The sequence below is a fragment of the Hemibagrus wyckioides genome, linkage group LG11 (genome assembly GCF_019097595.1).
Source record: "Hemibagrus wyckioides isolate EC202008001 linkage group LG11, SWU_Hwy_1.0, whole genome shotgun sequence".
Classification (NCBI taxonomy): domain Eukaryota; kingdom Metazoa; phylum Chordata; class Actinopteri; order Siluriformes; family Bagridae; genus Hemibagrus; species Hemibagrus wyckioides.
Window position 1 is genome coordinate 23,363,525 of NC_080720.1, and position 21,657 is coordinate 23,385,181.

The 21,657-nt window shown below is 35.5% G+C and overlaps 2 protein-coding genes across 6 annotated transcripts in view; one reads left to right on the forward strand and one right to left on the reverse strand.

The window, feature by feature from the left end:
• Positions 1-7,250, reverse strand: part of matn4 (matrilin 4) — a 22,461-nt gene extending 15,211 nt beyond the window's left edge. For both annotated transcript variants that reach the window (XM_058404046.1, XM_058404045.1), the window contains exons 1-5: positions 6,979-7,250; positions 2,640-2,762; positions 1,674-2,240; positions 728-850; positions 476-598 (exon numbers count right to left, since the gene is read on the reverse strand). In XM_058404046.1, the coding sequence (XP_058260029.1) occupies positions 476-598; positions 728-850; positions 1,674-2,240; positions 2,640-2,712 (886 nt within the window). In that variant the 5' untranslated portion in view covers positions 2,713-2,762; positions 6,979-7,250. The remainder of the gene's footprint in view (positions 1-475; positions 599-727; positions 851-1,673; positions 2,241-2,639; positions 2,763-6,978) is intronic.
• rbpjl (recombination signal binding protein for immunoglobulin kappa J region-like) lies at positions 4,593-21,029 on the forward strand. 4 transcript variants are annotated; one of them, XM_058404047.1, is made up of 12 exons: positions 4,593-4,825; positions 6,911-7,028; positions 10,688-10,819; positions 11,029-11,099; positions 11,229-11,344; positions 12,023-12,197; positions 12,659-12,796; positions 13,441-13,553; positions 16,630-16,770; positions 18,238-18,393; positions 19,580-19,683; positions 20,136-21,029. In XM_058404047.1, exons 1-12 carry the CDS (start codon positions 4,792-4,794, stop codon positions 20,407-20,409), a joined length of 1,572 nt encoding a protein of 523 aa, XP_058260030.1. In that variant the 5' UTR covers positions 4,593-4,791; the 3' UTR covers positions 20,410-21,029. The 4 variants fall into 4 exon arrangements, with proteins under 4 accessions (XP_058260030.1, XP_058260031.1, XP_058260033.1 ...); XM_058404048.1 differs by having other exon boundaries at positions 11,235-11,344; XM_058404050.1 differs by having other exon boundaries at positions 11,083-11,099.
• Positions 21,030-21,657: the final 628 nt, after the last annotated feature.

Below are 21,657 nucleotides of genomic sequence, written 5' to 3' on the forward strand. Positions count from 1 at the left end.
TGCTCTGAAACAAAAAACCTGCAGCCACACCAGCCCTTTGCTTAGCTCTGTATTATAATTAACATAATCTGAACCTACTGATTAGTGGACACTGCAATAACCGGTCTCTTGCAGTTGCTGAAATTATCCATGAACTGAAATTTCAACCCATTAATTTTTTTTGTATAGAGCTTTTAACAGTGGACATAAAGCTTTACAAAAATATATAAAATCAGGATACATATTTCAAATTTATCAATTTGTCTCACAAAAGAATTCTTCAGAGAGCTCTAGTTGGGTAATTATACTATTTTATAGACTAATTTGTACAGCTGGAAATCACAGTAATTATAGTGTCATGTCTGTAAGTGATTTAGGAGTAGGTATTTAGTCACATCAGTATTTCAAGTATTTAGGAACATCTGTTTCTGCTGCTTAAAACACTGCTCTTTAAGTGAACACGCATCTCTGTACATGTATGCATATTGTCACTAACTTGTGCAGGTCCTCTTATCTTCACTGAGTGCATAGCCTGTAATGCAGTCACAGCTGAAAGACCCAGGAGAACTGATACAGATTTGCTCACAGTTATGCTTTTCCTCCACACACAAATCAATAGCTGAAATCAAAGTTGAGCATATTTAAGAGAGCACAAACATATTCTCATAACAGCAAAAATTCTGTTTGTTTGTTTTTTTTCAGTTTTGTTCAAGCACAAACCCCAGCAGCTGTGCTCTGAAGTACACACCTTTGCAGGTCTTTCCATCATCTTGGAGTATGTAATCTGGCAGACAGAGACACTGATAGGAGCCAGGAGAGCTCTCACAGATATGATCACATCCGTGGTCTGACTCAACACATAGATCAATTTCTAAAAAAAACAAATCACATTTTAGTATTTAGACAAAACCATTCAAATTAAATTAGCTATCAGTTTAATATAATTTGATCTCAGCTTAGCCTATGAGATAAACATATGTTTATATAATACCTCAGCTTCTAATGTCAAGCTGAGCAATGAAATAAATGAGTTAAGACTGTAATTGTCTATGTCTGACTTATGAGGAAAGCAAAGGCTTTATTTCTTATTCATCAGATTTAAACACCATTTTCTAGTTAAACTTGCTATAGCCCAGGTGTCAAACTCAAGGCCTGCGGGTCAAGTTGCCTTGCCTTATGAAACAAGGCTCGTACAGTATTACTCTTGGATTCACACCAGACCCACACTGTAGTTCTGTACTGGTTAATATCAACTCCTATCTGCCTAGTCTGATGCAAGAAAAGACTAAGAAATTCATTGTGTGTAGGGCTTTAGTGTGATTCAGTGATCCCAGCACATAGTATAATCAGTGTATTGGCATACAAAAATGTAGACAAGAAAGATGGTATAGTAAGGACATGCACATATGTGCTTAGCATATATAAGACCAAGTTCTTTTTAAATGTCTTTTTAATGATATATTTGATATTTCGAAAACAGATATGTATTTTTTTTAAATCATAAGTATAATAAATACTATCACATAGCCCTACAATGAAATTAATAGCTTAGTTTTTGGCCTTCAACGCTCACAGAAATGCTGATGTGGCCCTGGCAGAATTTGTGTTTGACACCCCTGTGCTAAAGGAATCTAGGTTCCTGAACTAGATTCAGTATGTGTTTACTGTAGCAGAAGTATGGAAAAATTATTTACTGCAAAGCTTGTCTTGGAACTGGAGCCCAAACTGGTGAATGAGATCAAATGACTCCACTAGGAAGACATGGTCTTCGAAAGGTGGTGATGCCATGGCTCTTAGGGATGTCATGTCAGCTCTGGCTACGCCCACAGCAAAAATCTCAATCCCAGACTCTCGAGCAGCTGCAGCTACCTCAGCAACACGGTCCTGAGGCCGCCCATCAGTAACAATCACCGCTACGTGAGGCACATTGGGCCGAGCCCCCTCCTCAGCAGAGAATGCCACATTCATAGCATAACGGATAGCCAGGCCTGTCATGGTACCCTGTGCCAGGGGAATGATTTCTTTGATGGCCTTGACCATATCCCCATGGGTGATGTACTGTTTCAGGGAAAATACATTCTGCACTTGACTGGAGTACTGAACAACACCAACACGGGCAGCATTGGGGCTGATGTCCAACTCATTTATAATGTCAATCATAAACTTCCGCATTGTCTCAAACTCATGTGGTCGAACACTGCGTGAGCCGTCAATTATGAAGACAAGGTCAACCGGGCCAGACTTACACTTTTCATTTCCAGCTGTGCAACCAGAAAAGTGTGGTTACAGAGGTATATAAAGAAAAAAAGAGAGATAATCACAACATATTTAGACAGCATGCTTGATGAGACAGATATAAACAGTAAACAGTGGAAGTAGAAACCAATATTGACTAGACAAAGTAACAACCAGGTAAAAACTTAAGCAACATCCAATAGAGACAGATTATTGGGTAGTTTCTTCTAGTTTCTAAAGCTAATATATTTATAAGCAATAACAAAAACATCAGCAGCATGTGTAGATAGCCCAACAGCTAGTCAAGCTTGATCCAGATTTCTCTTAAGGTGAGTGCCAGTTTCACAATATCTATTGTACAAACATTCAATACATTTGAAATAAATTGGAGCTTGGTGTTTTGATATATTTGTATTTAGCATAACCTGCTTTGGGCCTTGCTTCCACGATGTTCGCTAAAGCCAGCAGTGCAGCAACACACACAAATAAATGTCTCATTCTGGACGTTTGATGCTCAGGATTGCTGTGTAATCAATCTGCCCTGATGTCTGTAAGAGGTCAAGAGAAAGAGAGAGTTCTAGGTTAGATCACAAGGCACATATTTTAAAAACAGCTGCTCATTCCAACCTGGTCCTGCCATAAAATTACAATGACAAACAGATTGCCTCTAGCAGCACATAGAAGTTCCAACCAGATGTTGGTAACAAAGAAAAAATTATTCAACTCATAAATTATTTGCATGTTAGCAGGCTGTTAGTTCAAACACAGTGCAAGCTAATTACAGGAAAGTAACAATGTCTAAGAAGGGTTATCACTGTTTGGGGAAGCCAAAAATAGTGTAATGATGTATTAGGATTTGGCATAGAATTCAATTACAAATATCATATAGGAGGACATAAAAAAGGTAAACAAAAAAGTCAAAGTAAAGCTGTGATTATATTAATCAGCAAACTAAAAACTCAAACTAGATGTAGAGTGAGTGAGAAACATGTGAAGCCTTAACATGTGAAGCAATCTACATAATTCATTTGCAGTCCTTGGGACCTTCTGCTGCGCTCTTCCTTCTGCTTTATATATACAGTGTGCTGAGGTAAAAGGTTGTGTAACTGTTTGCTTTTGCGCTCCCTTTGGGACTCCACTGAACCACAGTAGTTTTTTCAGCATCACCAGACCTTTTTCCATTATGTCTGACTGATACAAAGAACCCCTGTGTGTGTGTGTGTGTGTGTGTGCATGCTTCATGTCAAGATAACATCCCTGAGTAGTTAAGAGTTACTGAGCAATGCACATAGACATTCTATTCATAAAACGTTGTGTTGTAAAAACAGTTGATTTTTGTAAATGTATGAATTTTATTATTAACATTGACTGTTCACTAATGTGCAATCAGATTGCTGTTCAAATATCATGTAACCAATTTTTTAATTAATGTTAAAAAATTGCTTTCAGTTTATATGCATGTCACTACATAGATAAATCTAAAATGAACATTCCCTTGGATGTTGGTAGATTCCAGTTTGTTTTGTTTTTTCAATTTTGATATTAGAAAAAGAGTAATCTTTCAGTTAAGCACTTTATGATCACTCATAATTTGTAGCTTTACCTTCCCTAACACAAATCATATAACCACTTCCTGGTTCATCATTTGAAGCTCCTGCTAGAATCTTTTAAGCAGTGTCACAATCTTTATACATACTTAGTCCTAATGTTTATATACATTTCTTGCACTGTCGATAGTTTTATTCAAACTGGCTTTAAACCCTTCAACAGTGTTCAAGTAAACCTTCTTCAGGAACCTATAAACCCTTAACTGTCCATATAAGTCTTGAGAGAAGTGTAGTTTTATGAGCTACTGCCCTGGTCAGGCTGAGTAAACTGAATAACAACATATTTGTGAATGTACTTACATGTGCTCTTACATAAACAAAATTGCCATCTGAGAATCTTAGAAGATGCAGGTTAAGAAACTTAAAACGTCCATTTGTTAAAAACTTACTGAAGCCTGTCCAGTCTCCTCCTTTCGGAATAAAAGTGATTAAACGACTTTCACCTCAAAGTTATGTTACATTTGAGTTCACTACATTCACTATAAGAAAGCTGGACAATCATAATGATATGGAAATATTTGCAATACTTAATTTTTCATTCTATTCTTCTTGGAGACTTATGTCTAAGTAATAAAATCTAAAATATACATATAAAGAAACTCATAGCAAAATACATTTTTTGTTCAGGTGATGTACATGTTTATATTCTGTGGAGTCCTTCTATTTACTTGTTTCAGCTGCTATTTGTAAAGCAAACTGGGGGCATGAGAACTACACACCTGGGTGCAGGTTATTATCTCTCAAAACAAATGTACACAGGGGTTGGCACACACCACCAGGAGTTCAACACCGATGCCACAGCAGCAGGTAATGAAGACACTTACAGTAGACGTCTGATGAATGTACCATCTACTCACTGCAGATAGGTCTGAAAAATGGGTGTAATGAAGTGCAGAACTGTATATAGTATCATATAAAGCAGGGCAAAAGAGCACTACAAGATACATGAAGAAAACTGCTACTGGGAGTCATGCAGGAACAAAATGAAGCTCAAAGAGAAGCTGGTGAGTGACAGTGTTCCATGGCTGGGATGCTATCTATTACAGACAATTTACACTTTATATAGACAAGAACTTCCCAAAATATTTAAAATATTTTGAAAAATGTTGAATATAATTTTGAGATTAAATTCCTATTAAACCGAATGAGCATATATTCATATTAAAAAGTTATAAATGGTTAAGGTTAAGGTGAGGGACAGAGTTAGCAGTCTCATGTTTTCTTATGACTTTCTAAGAAATACAACAGAATCGATATTACTTGATGCAGTACCACATATTTTATTTGAGATCGGTCTGTTTTATTTTAACTTATTTTTTTTATTTTTAATCATAGTGTATTATGTTTTTGTAAACATTACCAAGTATTTTAAAGTGTTCACACCTGCACATTTTTTCCAACAAAAAAGTACAAATACTTGTCCTGAAAACCAGGATTTAAGTTCCTATCTGTTGGTTAGTCAACACATCCAAACAAACTTTCAGGGCTAATAAACAAACTTAATTTTAGATTTCATACAAAATTTAGTTGTAAGGAAAGCTATGACCACTTAGCCCAATTCAGATATTTTGAATAAATTCTTATGTATTTGCAATTGTGAGACCAAGCTAAAGGGGTTTTTCATTGTTAATGAATATAATTATATCTCTAAAAGATATGATTTTTTAATGTGAAGGAGATTAAAATGAAGTACTTTTAACTCAAAGGACTACAGAGAAGTAAGTGAAAGCACTCTTTCTCCATGTATGACCATGTGTACATCAAGGCCAGTGGAATAACCACAGGAGAAACACTCACATTACACACATGCTCTGCTAAAACTGGGGCACCGGCAAAAGAAACGGGGGTCTCACCACAGAAGAGGGTCTCACCAGAGAATTTGAGAGCTGTGTTTCTATTACTTAGGGATGACGGACAGGTTCATAGTAGCTCTAGGTTAAGAAACAGCAACGTCTTGTTAGAGGGTAATTGGAAGCAGATGTGGGACTCTGCTACTGTTTGCAATTTATACGGTGGCTTTGTCTCCAGCAAGCCATTGCACACCTAATACTACTGAGAACATCAAAGACAACATGGGCAAATGTTATCAGTAGTACTATGGAGGATCATAAAAACAAATAGGTGCCACAAATTATATAGATACCATATTACAAAGATAGAGTTTGAAAGACCTGGAGTAGATACCACATGGATATCTTCAATAGTTTCATGCATACATATTCTTAGTCACCACATTTTGATACTCAGTAACAGAAGAATGAGATTTTTTACTATTCAGCAAGTGAGTATATTTGTGTGTTTTAAAATATTTAAGCTTTTCCATTTGAAAAGCTTCAGAATACTAGCTTCTTCACTGCAAAACATATTCAAAGCTTATAAGTCCAGCCACTTTGACTTACTATTGCTAGATAATTGAATAGCCTTGTGAATGACGTTTGTCAAATATCCTTACATGCTTCATCAATGGATATTATATAGTGCAGCATAGGCAATTCTAGCCACAAATATATATATATATATATATATATATATATATATATAAAAGATAAGAAAAGATCATTTCCGATTCCGTAACTGTTAGACTGTATTGTCTTAAACAGACTGTAATCTAACAAGACACGGTCCTGTTTTCTTTGTGGGAGTTTCACTAGGTTTTAAACAGGGAGTTCCTCTCAGCCTCTCATCCTTAGAACGAAAAATAATTTAACACGAGTTTCACTTTGTGACTAGGGGTTTATTTTAGGTTCTATAAAATATAAAATTCAAAATGTAATGATTCCGAAAATATTAATAAAGCGTGTTCAACCAAATCATGCATAAATACACATATTTTTAAACAGCTGCCAGCGTGCATTCAAGGCTAAGGAAAGAGCAGAATTCGCGGCCGCTTTTTTAGGACGACATGATACAGGCAAAATTCATTCAAAAATCATTTTACAGCTCAATTACAGTAGAATTTTTTTTGTTCAAATATTAGCCACCATTACAGCTGAGCCGAACGATTAATCCCCTCCCAACAAGTACTTGTTTATTATAATGTATATAACCATATACCTTATGTAAAATAAAATAAAAGTGTTGCTTTTCAGGCCTACAAAATGAGGACTGTGTTGTCTCCGCGCACGTGTACAGAGCTGAAGCATCAGCCCTCACTCACCTTGGCGAAATGCAGGGAAGAAATGAGACGCAGCCAGCGAGATGGGACAGGTAGACTAATCACTCTCTCTCTCTCTCTCTCTCTCTCTCTCTCAGTTATACACTACTTCGTTCCACTCGGTCTGGAGAGTCCTGACGCGATTGGATAGTGTCCCCTCTTTTTCAAACTGAGCCAAAATGACGGAAAACGTAAATAAAAAAATAATTCTCAGAAAGCTATACTAATACAGTCCATTCGTGAACTATAACAAAGACACAGAATGAATGTGCAGGACACTGGTTTGGAATTAAATGCGTGGTGCAGGTTATTTGGACCCACCCCCTCTGAAACCTTACTTCTTCTTCTTCTTTTTTTTCTCCACAAAAGCTGGTCCTTACCAACATTCCCTTCACATTAACGATTATAACATTCTCACTATAGCAACCTCAGAATGATCAAATTATTATAAATTGTAAGAGAAAATTTATAGAGTTAAGATTACAATTATTTTCAGATAAAATGAAATAATGTGCGAATATTTAAAGTGCAAGGACAGATATTTTCCCAGTGTGTGTGTGTGTGTGTGAAAAGGATGTCTAATAATAGATGTAAAATATAATTAAAAGTAGAACCATATATTTTTGTAGACTGGAAATTTGAATTTGTTTTTTTGTTTGTTTTATTTATTTGCATGTTTTAAAAAATGATTTCAGTAAATATCTAGCAAGATAAGATAAGAACGCTAGATAAGTTCATGATAATGGCTGGGTGAAAGTCATTGAATGTCAGATGCCCCTGAAGTTCTCCATGACTTTTAGTGAGCTAAGAACATAACTAGGTACTCTAGGTTGCTAGGTTGCTTCTCTCTCTCTCTCTCTCTCTCTCTCTCTCTTTCACACACACACACACACACACACACACATAAACTCTCCAGCTCAAATGAGATGGCTATTTGTCCAAGGCTGTGCAGTTCCTGCTAGACTGTTATTAGTAATATACTAACATCAATCAAGTAATGTCCCAGGGGCACATTAAAAGTAGCAAAATTCACAATAGAGTAATCTGTACTATAGCAATTCTTTAAGGTGAAATATGATTAAGAATGATTACGAGCATATGAATTAAAAACAGATTACACAGATACAGTGTGTGTGTCTGTTGCACTGTTTAATTATGACTTTATGGCTTTTATAGCTAGGCTGTTCAGCTACATCTTTTTACATTCAGCTCTCTCTGCTTCTCACAGTAATTTATTCATTCCCCATTTCATTTTATTCATTCTCTGTGGAATTCTGACTGTGATTTTTGGCAGGAAGGAGTCTCTGATATGTTTATGTTGAATACTTGAGGGGACAAAGTGTATCTCAGTTTCCACTTCTTTTAACAAGCAGTGTGTACAGATCCTGTTCTCTCTGGCATGTCATTTGATTTGGTGTGTCTCACTGTATCAATGGCCAGATTATCATTAATTTTATATTTTGTAAGGGCTTGCTTTCTTTGTTGTATTTAATTTTTATGCTATTCTGCTATTCATGACCAAATGTTTCATAACATTAAAGTTTATTAGGTGTGGGTTTTTTCATTTGTGAGTTTTGTATTATTATTGTTGTCAGTTTTTTTCAGTTTGTAGAAATGGAAAATTGACTAGATGGAGGAATCCTCTGTAATATAACTATACTAGTTGCATATCTGGAAGTTGAGAATCTTCACAGTCATATTGGTTGGATGCGTGATTTGAATAGTTTTAACAAGGCTGAAATGAGGGAGGTGCATTTACTGATGGTTTTCCTGAAGGTATAAGAAGCTCTGTATGCTTGGTAGTCAGCATCAATATTACTGATGTAAAGGTTCTGGCCAAGTTTATATTTCAAGCTAAATACAGTGGATGCACCTGGTGATGTGGGGTATTATGGCATCTCTTGATGTCTGGATTTAAAAAAAAAAAGCTTTGTTTATATTTAATTTAAAGGCTCCAATTATTCTTGCAAGTTTCTAGTATGAGCTTGAAGGTTTAGATGGTCTGTTGTCCCATGTTTCTGTAAAAGCAAATTTGAGTTTTATTTATTTATTACTTTTGTGTTTTGTATTTTGTGTGATTTTTTTGCTACCATTTATACTCATCAGTTAATTACATTACAGACTGCCTAGCACAGATTCCTTCAGATTCCATCTGATCTTCATTGAAGGAGCTTCATTTAAAGTCTGTCCAAAGAGAATTTTTGCAAGTGTAATTAGAACTGGGGTTTTCTCAGTTTTCTCTGATTTCCTCACACAGCAAATTTCTGAATTTGCTTAGGTTACTGATTAGATATAAGCCATAACAAAACAGGTTTACATAATAAATCCGGTTTCAATTCAAATTTATTAAATTAAATTAAATTAAATTAAATTAAATTAAATTAAATTAAATTAAATTAAATTAAATTAAATTAAATTAAATTAAATTAAATTAAATTAATACAAAGCTTTTAGCAACTCACTATGGTAGTGTATTTCAGTGTATATTAAATAAAATCAGATTTACAAATTATATGTTCCATCTACTTCTGATTGCAATTCATGCATACATTACAGTTTTCAGAATTTAATATTGCAGAAATTGTTCAAATTTCAGTTTTCCCACACCATGCAAGTTGCAGGTTGCTAGATTAATGTGTGTAGAAGGAATCTGCTGCTTTAGCTTGCTGGTTGTTAAAAAATGCATGCATGCAAATATGCAAAACCTGATCTTTATATTTACAGTTATGTTATTATGTCCAAACACTAGAGGCCATGAAAATGGAGGGACTGTGTATATCTAATGATCAAATAATTAGGGATCCCTTTTTATGACAATAACTCAAAGCTAACCACCAGTCAGTAACTTACTGATTGAAATAAAGTGAGTGTGTGTGTGTGTGTGTGTACTTAAATAAATTAAATGTTTAAGGTTGAGCTAATTTTTACTATTTTATATGCTTTTGGGTAGTTACAGCAATGTATTACGTTCTATATCATATATCATAGATTTTTATGGTGTCTGTCCTGTGAGAACCACACATCTCTAACAAGTCATCACATCAACTATTCATGAGGTCAGAAAAAGAGCCCTGTTTTAAGTTTAGTGACAAAACATTTTCCAGCTAATTCAACAATAGGTAAAAAAAAATTATTTAGATTAAGAATTTAGATTAGACCAGTCTTTCAGTTTTTTAAAGGCAATTTTCTCAACCCGATAAAGGAACACTTAATCCTTTAATTTAATAGAATTTAAAAAGCACCAAAATAATTTAAAAAATGTAATCTGAAAAGTAACTAATAACTAAAGCTCTCAGACAAATGCAGTTGAGTATAAAGTAAAATATTTGCCTTTGTGATATAGTGGAGCAGAAGTATAAAGCTGCAGTAAATGTACATGTTCATTCTGTCACTGTGATCATACACTCAGAGATACCTGGGTGCAATCATTGACTTGCAAATGACTAAGATGCATGGTATCTTCCACTTTTAACTGTTTTGATTTGCTTTATTTAATTGTTTCACATTTATTAATGGGGAGCATAATATTACTGTATGCAATATTATTATAAAAATATAATAAGATTTAAACAAGAACAAAATGTGCATTGTTTTGCTTTGATTGTTAGATCTTTTGTTAAATATTTTCTGCAGTGCATTTCACATTTTATAAATAATATTATTAATATTCTTAGATCAAAACAATTCAATGTATAATTTTCTGCATCCAAAGGGTGGATCATGTGCCATCAGTGCCAAGAATAAGCAGAGACTCTGTGACACAATACCTTCAGTACAGACCTGACCAATCAGTTCTCATTCTCCATGCCAGAGTCGCTCAGAAGTCCTATGGTAATGAGAAACGGTAAGAATTTCTATTAAACCCAGTAGCTATGTGATGTTATCAGAGGTATCAGGAAAAAAATATTTAAACTTATGTTTTATGTGAAATCCCACTCAAATTTTACAATTAAGGACTCATGCATGAACCAGATTGTGTGTAACAGTGTATAGGATTGGTCAAGTAGAAGAAAGTACATCATTTTGGTATTTAGCAATTTGATTGTACAACAGATTTTTCTGTCCTCCTCCTTGTGTTTACCTGTGTGGAGCTGGATGGAATCTCAGACAAGAACATCTCAAAGGTTTGTGATCCAGACATGTCTTCAGTTTAATCATGATTACAATATAATAACTGTAATATGTTTAACTGAGCAAGACTATATTATAAACCCAAAATGGAATGATTACATAACTATTACCTCTTTCACAAGCATCAGGTCTTGGTGAGTCTAGTTGTCATGTGTGGGGATATATGGGTCTGGATGGCTCCCCTGGGACACAAACAGACAACTTCAAGCTGAGTTTTGAAGAACAAACAGAAAGAAGGGTACAACACTTTAGACCCAATACTTTAGAACCAAGCTTAAACTCAAGCTAGGAAAATATTTATATTGAAGGAACTAGTTAAAACGACCTTTTAAACTAATTTATTTTACTTTTTGCTGTGTATGCATTTGGCTGATGTTAACCTTTATGTTACTAATTGAAATATGTTTAACAGCTCCAAAAGGCACCTTACTTATTTTTGTTGAATTACATGATGCACTCTGACAATACATTAACTTATATCCATGAAGATTTAGTTTTAGTCTGATAATTTTAGGCACCTTGTTTTTGTTCATTTGATAATTAAAATGGCACCTTGTTTTTGTTCATATCTGATCATATCTGGCCCTACTAATATTTAACTGCTTTTTGAAATGACTTTGAGTGCCATGTGGCAGGGTCTCTATCTCTGGTCTGCCCATGTTCCTCTCCACTTTCAAAATGCCCCCTTATTTAGGTTAATAATATGTTGCATTGATTTATAATGCAATTGAAAATATAAATGAATTATTTTAGTAAATATTCAGTTCACTATCTCAGGACTACCCAAATAGGGCTATAATATTTTAAATTAATAAGAAAATATACTTGTGAGAAATGTATATTGCTTAGCTGATGCTTGACTTAATAAAATTTTCTTTTTTTCTTTTCTTTTTTTATGATTAAATCATAATTTTAGATGTTTGCCTGTGCCAAAACCCTATATATCTCGGATACAGATAAACGGAAACACTTCCGTTTGCTGCTTCGTCTGTTTCAAAGTGGAGGGCAGGAGATCGGATCTTTTCAAAGTGGACTCATTAAAGTCATCTCCAAACCATCACAGAAAAGACAATCCATGAAGAATGCAGATTGTGAGTTTTTGTGGACATTTGATTTCTAAATTGTATCATGTGGTGAAACAAAGTAGCCTGGACAAATCTAAAAAAAAATGAGGACAATTCAAATCTAAGAAGGTTTCAAATACAGTGATTCAAATAATTGGAAATTGCTATTCTTCCTCACAAGAAGATCCAGCAACCAAAGAAGTGAAGCATTTGACCTTTGGTCATTTGATCCTAAAACGTACGGTTAAGGTCAATTTCTGTTGACATTGGCAGTCTCATACTGCAAGAAGATCTCAGGAAAACAAAGAAGTGCTGTAAATGTCTCACTGGTGGCAAAGTGACGTTGAATTCCTCACCCTCTGGTGGGAAAGAGACACAATGAGATGAATTTGTAACCAACAAAACAGAAGGTTGACTATGTCAGTCATTGGCATATGTCTCTGTGTTGGTATGTTTAACTTTCCTTACTTCTCTATATGTGTTTTCAGTGTGTATCCCATCTGGTTCAAGAGTGTCATTGTTTAATCGCCTGAGGTCTCAGACAGTCAGCACACGTTACCTTGCAGTGGAGGGTGGAGCTTTTGTGGCTAGTGCCAGACAATGGACTGCTTTTACTGTCATTCTAGGTCTGGTTTTCTCACTTTCTTTCTTTCAATACACTTACTGGTGATGTGGAGATGCACTCACTGGCTATATATATATATATATATATATATATATATATATATATATATATATATATATATATATATATATATATATAGTTATGGATATATATTATGCAGTGGTGGACCATGCATGCAATAATTCATATTATTGACACAGACAGTTTTCAATCCATTAACAAACTTATGTGGCATTAACCCATTGCACGTGACCAAAGAGATTTCAGTGCAAAATGTACCCAAGTTTCACAATGGATAAAAAATGATAATAAAACTACCATTACATGTTAAAAAGGCTATAATGAAAAAGTTTCATAAAACCTAAATCCTAGAGTGGATTTTAAGTTTAAGTCTAACTTTTAAAAATCATCTGTTAGATGCAAACTCCAGAATGACAAGATGTTTGGAAGGGTTGCATAAAAGAAGCCCATCCTGCAGAAAAGATGTGTTTAGGAAAATATAAATTCACCCATGTTTGTTTTTGCTAGAATGTACATATGATTTTAATATGTAAAATATATACAAATGTATTTTGCAAAATTCTGCATTGGTTTAAAGGCCAATATTGATCATCCCTCATTCTGTTTGTTTCTCTGTTTCTGAAGTGGAGGATCAGCAGACTGACCGCAGTGATTACTCTGTGTGTGAAAGTTATATCTGTTATGGTGCTGTGGTTCAGCTGGTATGCACCATTACAGGAGTTACACTGCCACCCATGGTATACACTTTAGTTCTCACTTTTAAAGATTTCTGAATTGCTTCATTGTTCGTTTCTTAAATCTGAATTAAATCTAAGAACAATAAAGTATGTGAACTACCTATAAACTGAACCCATGTGAAAAATGACATAAAAAATGTCTTCTTTAAAAACAAATGCTCATTATACTTATAAGACATTTTAATGTCCATTTTTGCAATCCTCAGTGAAGATGCACATGCATAAAACCAAACAAACCAGCTAATTACTGTGCTGTTAGAGCACATTTTTTACTAATAGGGCTTAGTTTTGGACACAGCTTTTCACTGAATAATGATTTATATTAAATTAGCTAACCAAACAAACAGACCTATGCTTTACATGGGTAAAAACTAGCCCGTCTGGTCCAATGCCACAGAAGGATTACAAATTGCTGAAAAAGTGAATGCTGGCTCTGATTGGAAGGTGTGTTTGGCAGACCTGTCACAGAGCTTATGCTGACTCCTATCAACCTCTTAAAGCTCCTGTAATGGCCATGTAAGCATCAAGACTGAACCAAGGAGAAATTGGAGAAGTTGGCCTGGTATGATACTGTATGACATGTTTTCTTTTATCATGTGGATAGTCAGGTGCATGTGCATCATTCACCTAGTGGGAACGATGGCAAAAGAATACACTCTGGGAAGAACAATGTTTTGCTGGGAAACCAGTTCTGCTGGCATTAATGTGAATGTTATTTTGACATGTACCACTTACCTTAAACACTGTTGCAGATCAAGTACACACCTTCATGGCAACAATATTCCTTAATGGCTTTGAGCAGAATAATGCACACGCCATGCTGCAATAATTGTTCGGGAGCATGACATGAAGATTTCAAGGTGTTGAAGTTCTACAAAATTCTCTAACTTCAATCCGTTCGAGTATCTGTGGGACATGATGCACAAGTTCAATCCATGGAGGCCCCACTTCACGACTTACAGGAATTAAATTATCTGCTGCTAATGTATTGGCACCAGATACCACAGCATTCCTTGTTCTTGTGGGGTGCATGCCTCGATGAGTCATGGCTGTTTAGGCAGTACCAGGGGGACCTACACAAAATTAGACATGTGTTTTTGATGTTTTGGCTGATCTCTGTATGTATATTTACACACAACAACAGTGAACCATATATGTTTTGTTAGAGAGTTCATATTAGCTGGCCAACTTACTATTGGCTGCTTGCTATTTAACAGTCATATATACTGTTGGACAGGCATACATGGACAGAGAACTGAGGAATGAAAGCAACAGTAATAGAGTAATTATTAGTAATTAGTAGTAACTATCCAGTAATTAGTAATAACTGTAATTTAGTAATAACATAACTCAAAAGGTATGAGGGTTTGCTGATGATTAATGAAGTATGTTGTACTGATTAAAATAACAAAAAGTGGCAAGCTCCCTGGCAAACATTACCTAGCTATTGAAAACCTACTACTTAGACCAAAATCCACACACCCACTCTCTTTTGATGGATTAGTTATTATAAGGTGGAAATTGTGGGAAAATTATAAATTATAAATGGGAAATTGTGATTTACTATGCTTTGATTTACAAACAGAAATCTGAGGCTTTCATTGGCAGAGACTGGAGAGATGAAGACCAGGAAAAGTACCTGATGATTTTTTTTCTTATTGTCCGCTGTCCAGTTTCTGTGAGCATGTGTTCACTGTACCCTCAGATTCCTATTCTTGGCTGAGAGGAGAGGAAGCCAGTTTGATCTTCTGCTGTTGTAGTATATCCACCTCAAGGTGTTTTGTGCATGCTGAGATGCTTTTCTACTGAACCGAGAGGGAGGATGAAGGCGGGCTAACGTCTGCTAGAGAAGTGGATCAGTGCAGAACTGCCCTGCAATATGGCCTGAGTATCAAGCTCCTTCTGCTGCTAGTGTTCTAGCTAAGAGAATATGTCAGCTAAAGTAGATTAGTCACAGGCCCAACAATCAGGAACCTGCAGGACTGTGGAGCTAAGGGAAAATGCAAGGAGGCCTTTCTTGGAAATCCAAACCCCACCCGTATATTTAAGTGTTGTGTCCTCTAATTTTACAAGTTCAGTGGTATGAACAATAAATGGCAATGGAGAGCAACTAGACCATGCAAGTAGCAGGTATCAGATGAATAAGGGATGGCAAGAGAGAGCAACTAGACCATGAAAGTAACAAGTATCAGGTGGCTGCAGTTCATCTGACAAGGTGACCCAAAGAAAAACTCACCAAAGGAAACCAGGATGGACTGAGATGAGTGCTGCACAAAGCTGTTATGCAGATCTGTTATGCAGATAGGTCCAAGATGTGCATGTGTAAGCATACACAAGAAGGTTTCCAACTGTTAAAGAGCACAGTTTGGAGGAATGAAATAGAATCAATGAATTAATCTGCCAGCAGCTTGCAATAACATATTTTACCAGAAGGTTTAAAATAGCAAACTCCCCAATCCTGTCAGTCTAAACAGGGAATTTTATCAAACCTTGTGGAATCACTTACTATGTGTGGTCTGGGAATTTATTAATTTTTTTAAGGGATCTATACTGCTTGGCTAAACTTATGTGGGCACCAGCCCATCACATTCACATGCGCTTTTTGAACATCCCATTCCAGAATTATTCCCTCTTTGTCATTATAATAACCTCTACTGTTTTGTCCATGTAGCCACAAAGCATTAGGACAGACACTGATGTTAAGTAAGGAGGCCTTGGACACAGTTGAAAATCCTGTAGGTTTTCAGTAGGTTTGAGGTCAGGGTTTTGTGCAATCCACTCCCAACTTGACAATGTCTTCACTGACATAGCTTTGTGCACAATTACATGTCTGGCTGGAACATGTTTGGGCTAGTGTCCTTAGTTCGAATGAAGGAAACTGCAGCATACTAAGACATCCTATATAATTCTGTGCTTTTACGTTTGTTGCAACAGTTTGGGGAAGGCCCACATATGGCCTTTATGGTCAGGTGTCCACAAACATTTGGCCAAATAGTGTATGAAACTCTATAAGTATGAAGTATTGAAGCTGAAACTTTTAATTCTGAGTAAATTAATAATTTTTTCTCTTTATAAGGTGATTCGTAAGGTGAATAAGCAGCATGCATGTCTGGACATAGATGAGCCAGTGTCCCAGCTTCATAAATGTGCATTTCAACTAAGAAACAGCAAGCACATGTACCTGTGCCTCTCCAATGAAAAGATCTTACAGTACCAGGTAAAAAGGCACTCAGAATGCACAACAGTTAATGAACACTAAAATAGAAGCTGCATGTGCAATTATTTTTTTTTATGAACTAGAATCACTAGTAACTGTAATGAACCACAGAAAAATGTCAGGGATGATGAGAATCACCTAGATAACGACACTGACCTTTAGCAGAAAAATAAAATATCAAAGTATGTTTAACTTACATGTATTTATTTAACATATCATTATCAGCTTGATGGAGGCATGGCTGTAGATATGGCATCATTTCTCCCCAAGAGGTGTGTGACTAGACACTGGAAGGGCTCTGTTGAATGAAATTTGCATTCTAAGCTCCCAAATCAGTGATTTCAGCTCATTTGCCAACTAGATATCAATTCCCTTAGAAAGCCACTAGACTATTTTCATGGCCTTATTATTTATCAGTTAACAGTAGACATGGGCATTTTCAAACAGTGACTTTTTGGGCTGTGAGTAAGTACAGACTGTGAATCAGGGTTTGGCAGCATTGATCTCCCTGTTGGCATCAACATGGCTGTGTTGTCAGTTCAGGAGATGATAGAGTCAGCCACTGTGTTTTTATGTTAAATTCCTAGGCCACGAGAACATAGATGGTTGCATGTACACTCAACCATAGCAGCACAAAGACTTAAACTTACTAGTTGGTTAGATGTTGGGGGATGTAAAATACTCTGAAAGATATTGCCCAGCCAGAGACCAACTGGTTGGGAGAATTAGAGGTAAGTGATGTTTAAGATGAAGAAAGGAAAAACAACACAAAGTTTTTGATAATGTTGTACGAACAGAAATAACTTAGCAATGTTATTGACGAAAGGCCCACTAATGGGTTAATGGGTTGCAAATAGTTACATAATTTTCATAATTTATAAAAAAAGGGCACCAGACATTAATAAAAAATTATGTTCATTCAGGCAGAAGAGATCAGAGGATGAGTATTAAGCAAAGCAAAGAAAGGAAAAGTTCATGATATTACATCAATTCATGATATTACAGATATTGTGATGTGTATATCCACAGGGTGATTCTCACCACAACTAGCAGTTAGAAAGAGTGATATAGAACTAAAATATGAAAATATAAAATAAATTGAAACTAAGCTTTAACATAAGATTTAAAATTTTACAGCTTTTACATATTTCTTAATGTTTTACTATGGCATAAGTTAGCATCTGCTACAATCGTACAGCAACTTATCGAATTACAACAAATTTCTTAATTAGAGAGCATCTCAGTTAAGTGTGAAAAGAAAATATCATTAGCAATTTCCTTCAAATATTGATGTTCATAAAATACACATCTTCTAAACTAATTTAAATTATTTTTAATAATGGTACATCACAAATTTGCAAGCACCCCTTACTAAAAAATACTTAAAAACTTGTACATATTAAGGCTTTTCTGTATACAGTACATTTTAGGTAATACAGTGATTCTTTTATTGCCATTCTTCTTCAGGCTTCTCCATGTCCAAAGGAGAGCAGTCGAGAATTGTTGAATGATGGTTCATGTTGGACCATCACTGGTACAGAGGTTGTTGAGTACACCTTCAGTGAGAGCCTGACCATTAGACCAACTCTCATCAGCCCCATCCCTGTCATTAATGGACTGGAGGTCAGACATATAAAATAACTTTCTATTACCTTTAAAAAATGAAGAAACCATTAATTGACCATTTTATAGCATTTGTCTGTTTTCTTGGTAAAATTATTTGGGGTGACTATAACATATATACTATAAAGACAAAAGTTCAGTGCAGTTAATTACTTAATTTTAAAGACAATGTGTATGTAAAATGGAGTTGAAAATAAATAAAACAAACAAATTATTAAACAGCTAAATTGTACATATAAATAACTTAAATACAGTAATACCAAATAAATATGCTAACAAATTACGATGCACTGAAACCCTAGTCAAGTAGGGGACTAGTAATATTTAGTAAAGTTGAATTTGCCTACATCAATTTTGATTCAAAGCCCCAAATACAGTGCATCCAGAAAGTATTCACAGTAAGCACCTTTGGCACCAATTACAGCCTCAAGTCTTTTTGAGTGTGATGCTATAAGCTTGGCACACCTATATTAGGGCAGTTTCTCCCATTCTTCTTTGCAGGACCTCCCAAGTGACCACTCAAGTAGATTAATATATAAAAGAACTTGATATACACTACCAGTCAAAAGTTTGGACACACCTTTTAATTCCATGGTCTTTCCTGGTGTTTATTTCTTTCTACATTGTAAAACAATGCTGAAGGCGGCCGAAATACACAATAATGTCCTTTGAACAGTTGATATGGAGATATGTCTGCTACTTATGCTCTGTAAAGCCTTCATAATGGCTCTAATCTGAGGTGCTGTTAATTGGTCATTTCTGAGGCTGGCAACTCTAAATGAACTTCTCCTCTGCAGCAGAGGTAAGTTTTAATCTTGCTTTACTGGGATGGTCTTCATGTGAGCCAGTTTCATCATGGTGCTTGATGGGTTTTGCAAATGCACTTGACAATACTGTTCTTGCAAGAACTATTCCAGAACATCTGATCTGAGTTTTTTGTTGTCATTACATATGGATTACTTAAGTCCATGTGTGTTATTTCATAGTTTTGAAATCTCCAGTATTGTTCTAGAATGTAGAAAATAAATCCCTAAACAAAAAACATTGAATTAAAAGGTGTGTCCAAACTTTTGACTGGTAGTGTATATAGACAAATATAAGACAAATAAAACATTCTACTTTTTATAACACCTCCTGTTCTTGTTCTACTTTCTCGGATTCACATATAACTAATTCTGTGTTGTAGCTAAATGGAGGAGGCCATGTGGCCATGTTAGAGCTCCATGGAGAAAATTTCAGTCCTTACCTAAAGGTCTGGTTTGGAAACATGGAGGCTGAAACTATGTTCAGGTAAAGACTTGTAATAGTGACAGTTCTCTTAAGTTCTTTGCCAGAATTTGAACATGTAGGATTTATTATGTGAAGCTGTCCTTATTTGCGAAAATATGTTAGCGAGCAACAATGAACAAATAGTTTACTACTTTTAGTTGAATCTGTTATTCTTTTAGTGTGTCTGCTTTCCAACAGAAAGAAATGCTAAAACGTTTTGCCATTTGTGTCAAGCATGTAAGATTGTTCAAGTAATAAGAACCAGGCATCCTTAAATTATACAACATATCAATACAACATATCATCAAAGGTAAACCAGGAATGCATTCTTAATACACAAGCGAAGGTGCATATTTGCCTCAGAAATAATTAGAGAGAAAGGGCAAGTCATAATATAGTAGGTATGTCACATATTCTGAAATGAGTTCAAAGTAAAACATATATGAATGACAATTCTTCTGTCTTCCTTCCAGGAGTCAGAGGTCTTTGCTGTGTGTTGTGCCTGATATTTCAGTGTTCGGTGGAGAGTGGCGATGGTACAGGCAGCCCATCACAGTCCCTTTGTCTCTAATACGATTGGATGGGATGATCTACAGAAGCTCATTTACATTCACATACACACCAGAGCATGGCTCTGCCTTTCAGCCATGTGCTACCACTGAGAGAACTGCCAACTCAGACACATTGATTGACACCATACACCAGGAGTTCACTAGAACCAATTTTCACCTGTTCATGCAGAGCTGAAAGAGATTGATTGTAAAACACATTAAAAAATAACTTCAAAACTCATGTAAAATATTTTGGCTTTGTCCAATTCAAAAATAACATACATAAAATAAAATACAATATGTGCCAATATGCTGGAGTTGTGTGTGAACATCAAAAATGAAAACAAAGCAATGACACGCCATTCTCAAGAATTATTAAGCTGCAATGACATCTGCAAACAGCATCTTAGCAAATGGAAATACTTTGAATATAGTCAAAGTTAGTTATTTCTACAATGCACCTCCAAATGCAAACATGGAGGTCTTGGACTACAACACCTACATGCCACGTCCAGTATCACGCTCACTGTCACCCAATTGCTGATTGCACACATCTGGACTCAATCGCCACTATAAACTATTCGTTCCACAGTAATTAACACTGCAAACTATTTGTTTATCTCTGTGTTTACAGCTGATGTACTAGGCCTTCTATTCAGAGCTGCTGATTCTGGTTTTGACCTTTGTTTAATTGTTTTATGAATCTTGCATTGCTCTAGAATAATAATCCCCTAGTCTTTTGCCTGCCTTTGCATCTTGACTTCTGCATCATGATTTGAATTGGTTGTTGCCAATTCTTTTAATAAAAAGCACTCTCTGCAACTGTTGCTGCCTTTCCCACTTACTAATATTAAGCCTATTTTTATTTTTACTCACTTTTTACTTAGAAAAGTCTTGTTCTACTGGAAAACTTTGCTAATTTGTAGCTTATATTAAAGGAAAACAAGCTATAGCATCTGCCAATAAGAAATGGTAAAGATTGACATGATTAAAAAAAATTGAAATGTCTAGAAATTTAGGTTTAGCTAGCTATTTGTGAGAGAAAGCAATTGTGATATCATTTTAGCAAATATATTGCGCAAAAGATATCCATTGGTTTACATACTTATTCAATTCCGGGGACAAAAACATATAACAAACCTTGCAGTGTCCTCGTCATCATTCGGGAAAATTGGGAGGAGGGACTTTCTAACAGCAAAAATTATTAATTTGCTTCAGGCATAAAAACATCATTTCTGACTGTACAACAGTATAAGCAAGAGATAAATTATTCATTTAACTACCCACATCAAACTCTAAATTACTCACAAAGTGGCAAGGACCCTTTGAGATCAAACAGCAAGTAGGAGAAATCAGCCATGCAGTCAGGCAAAGAGATAGATGTGACATCAAGTACACCACCTCATTCTCCTGAACCCATGGTGAAAGGTGGTTTCTGTGGCTC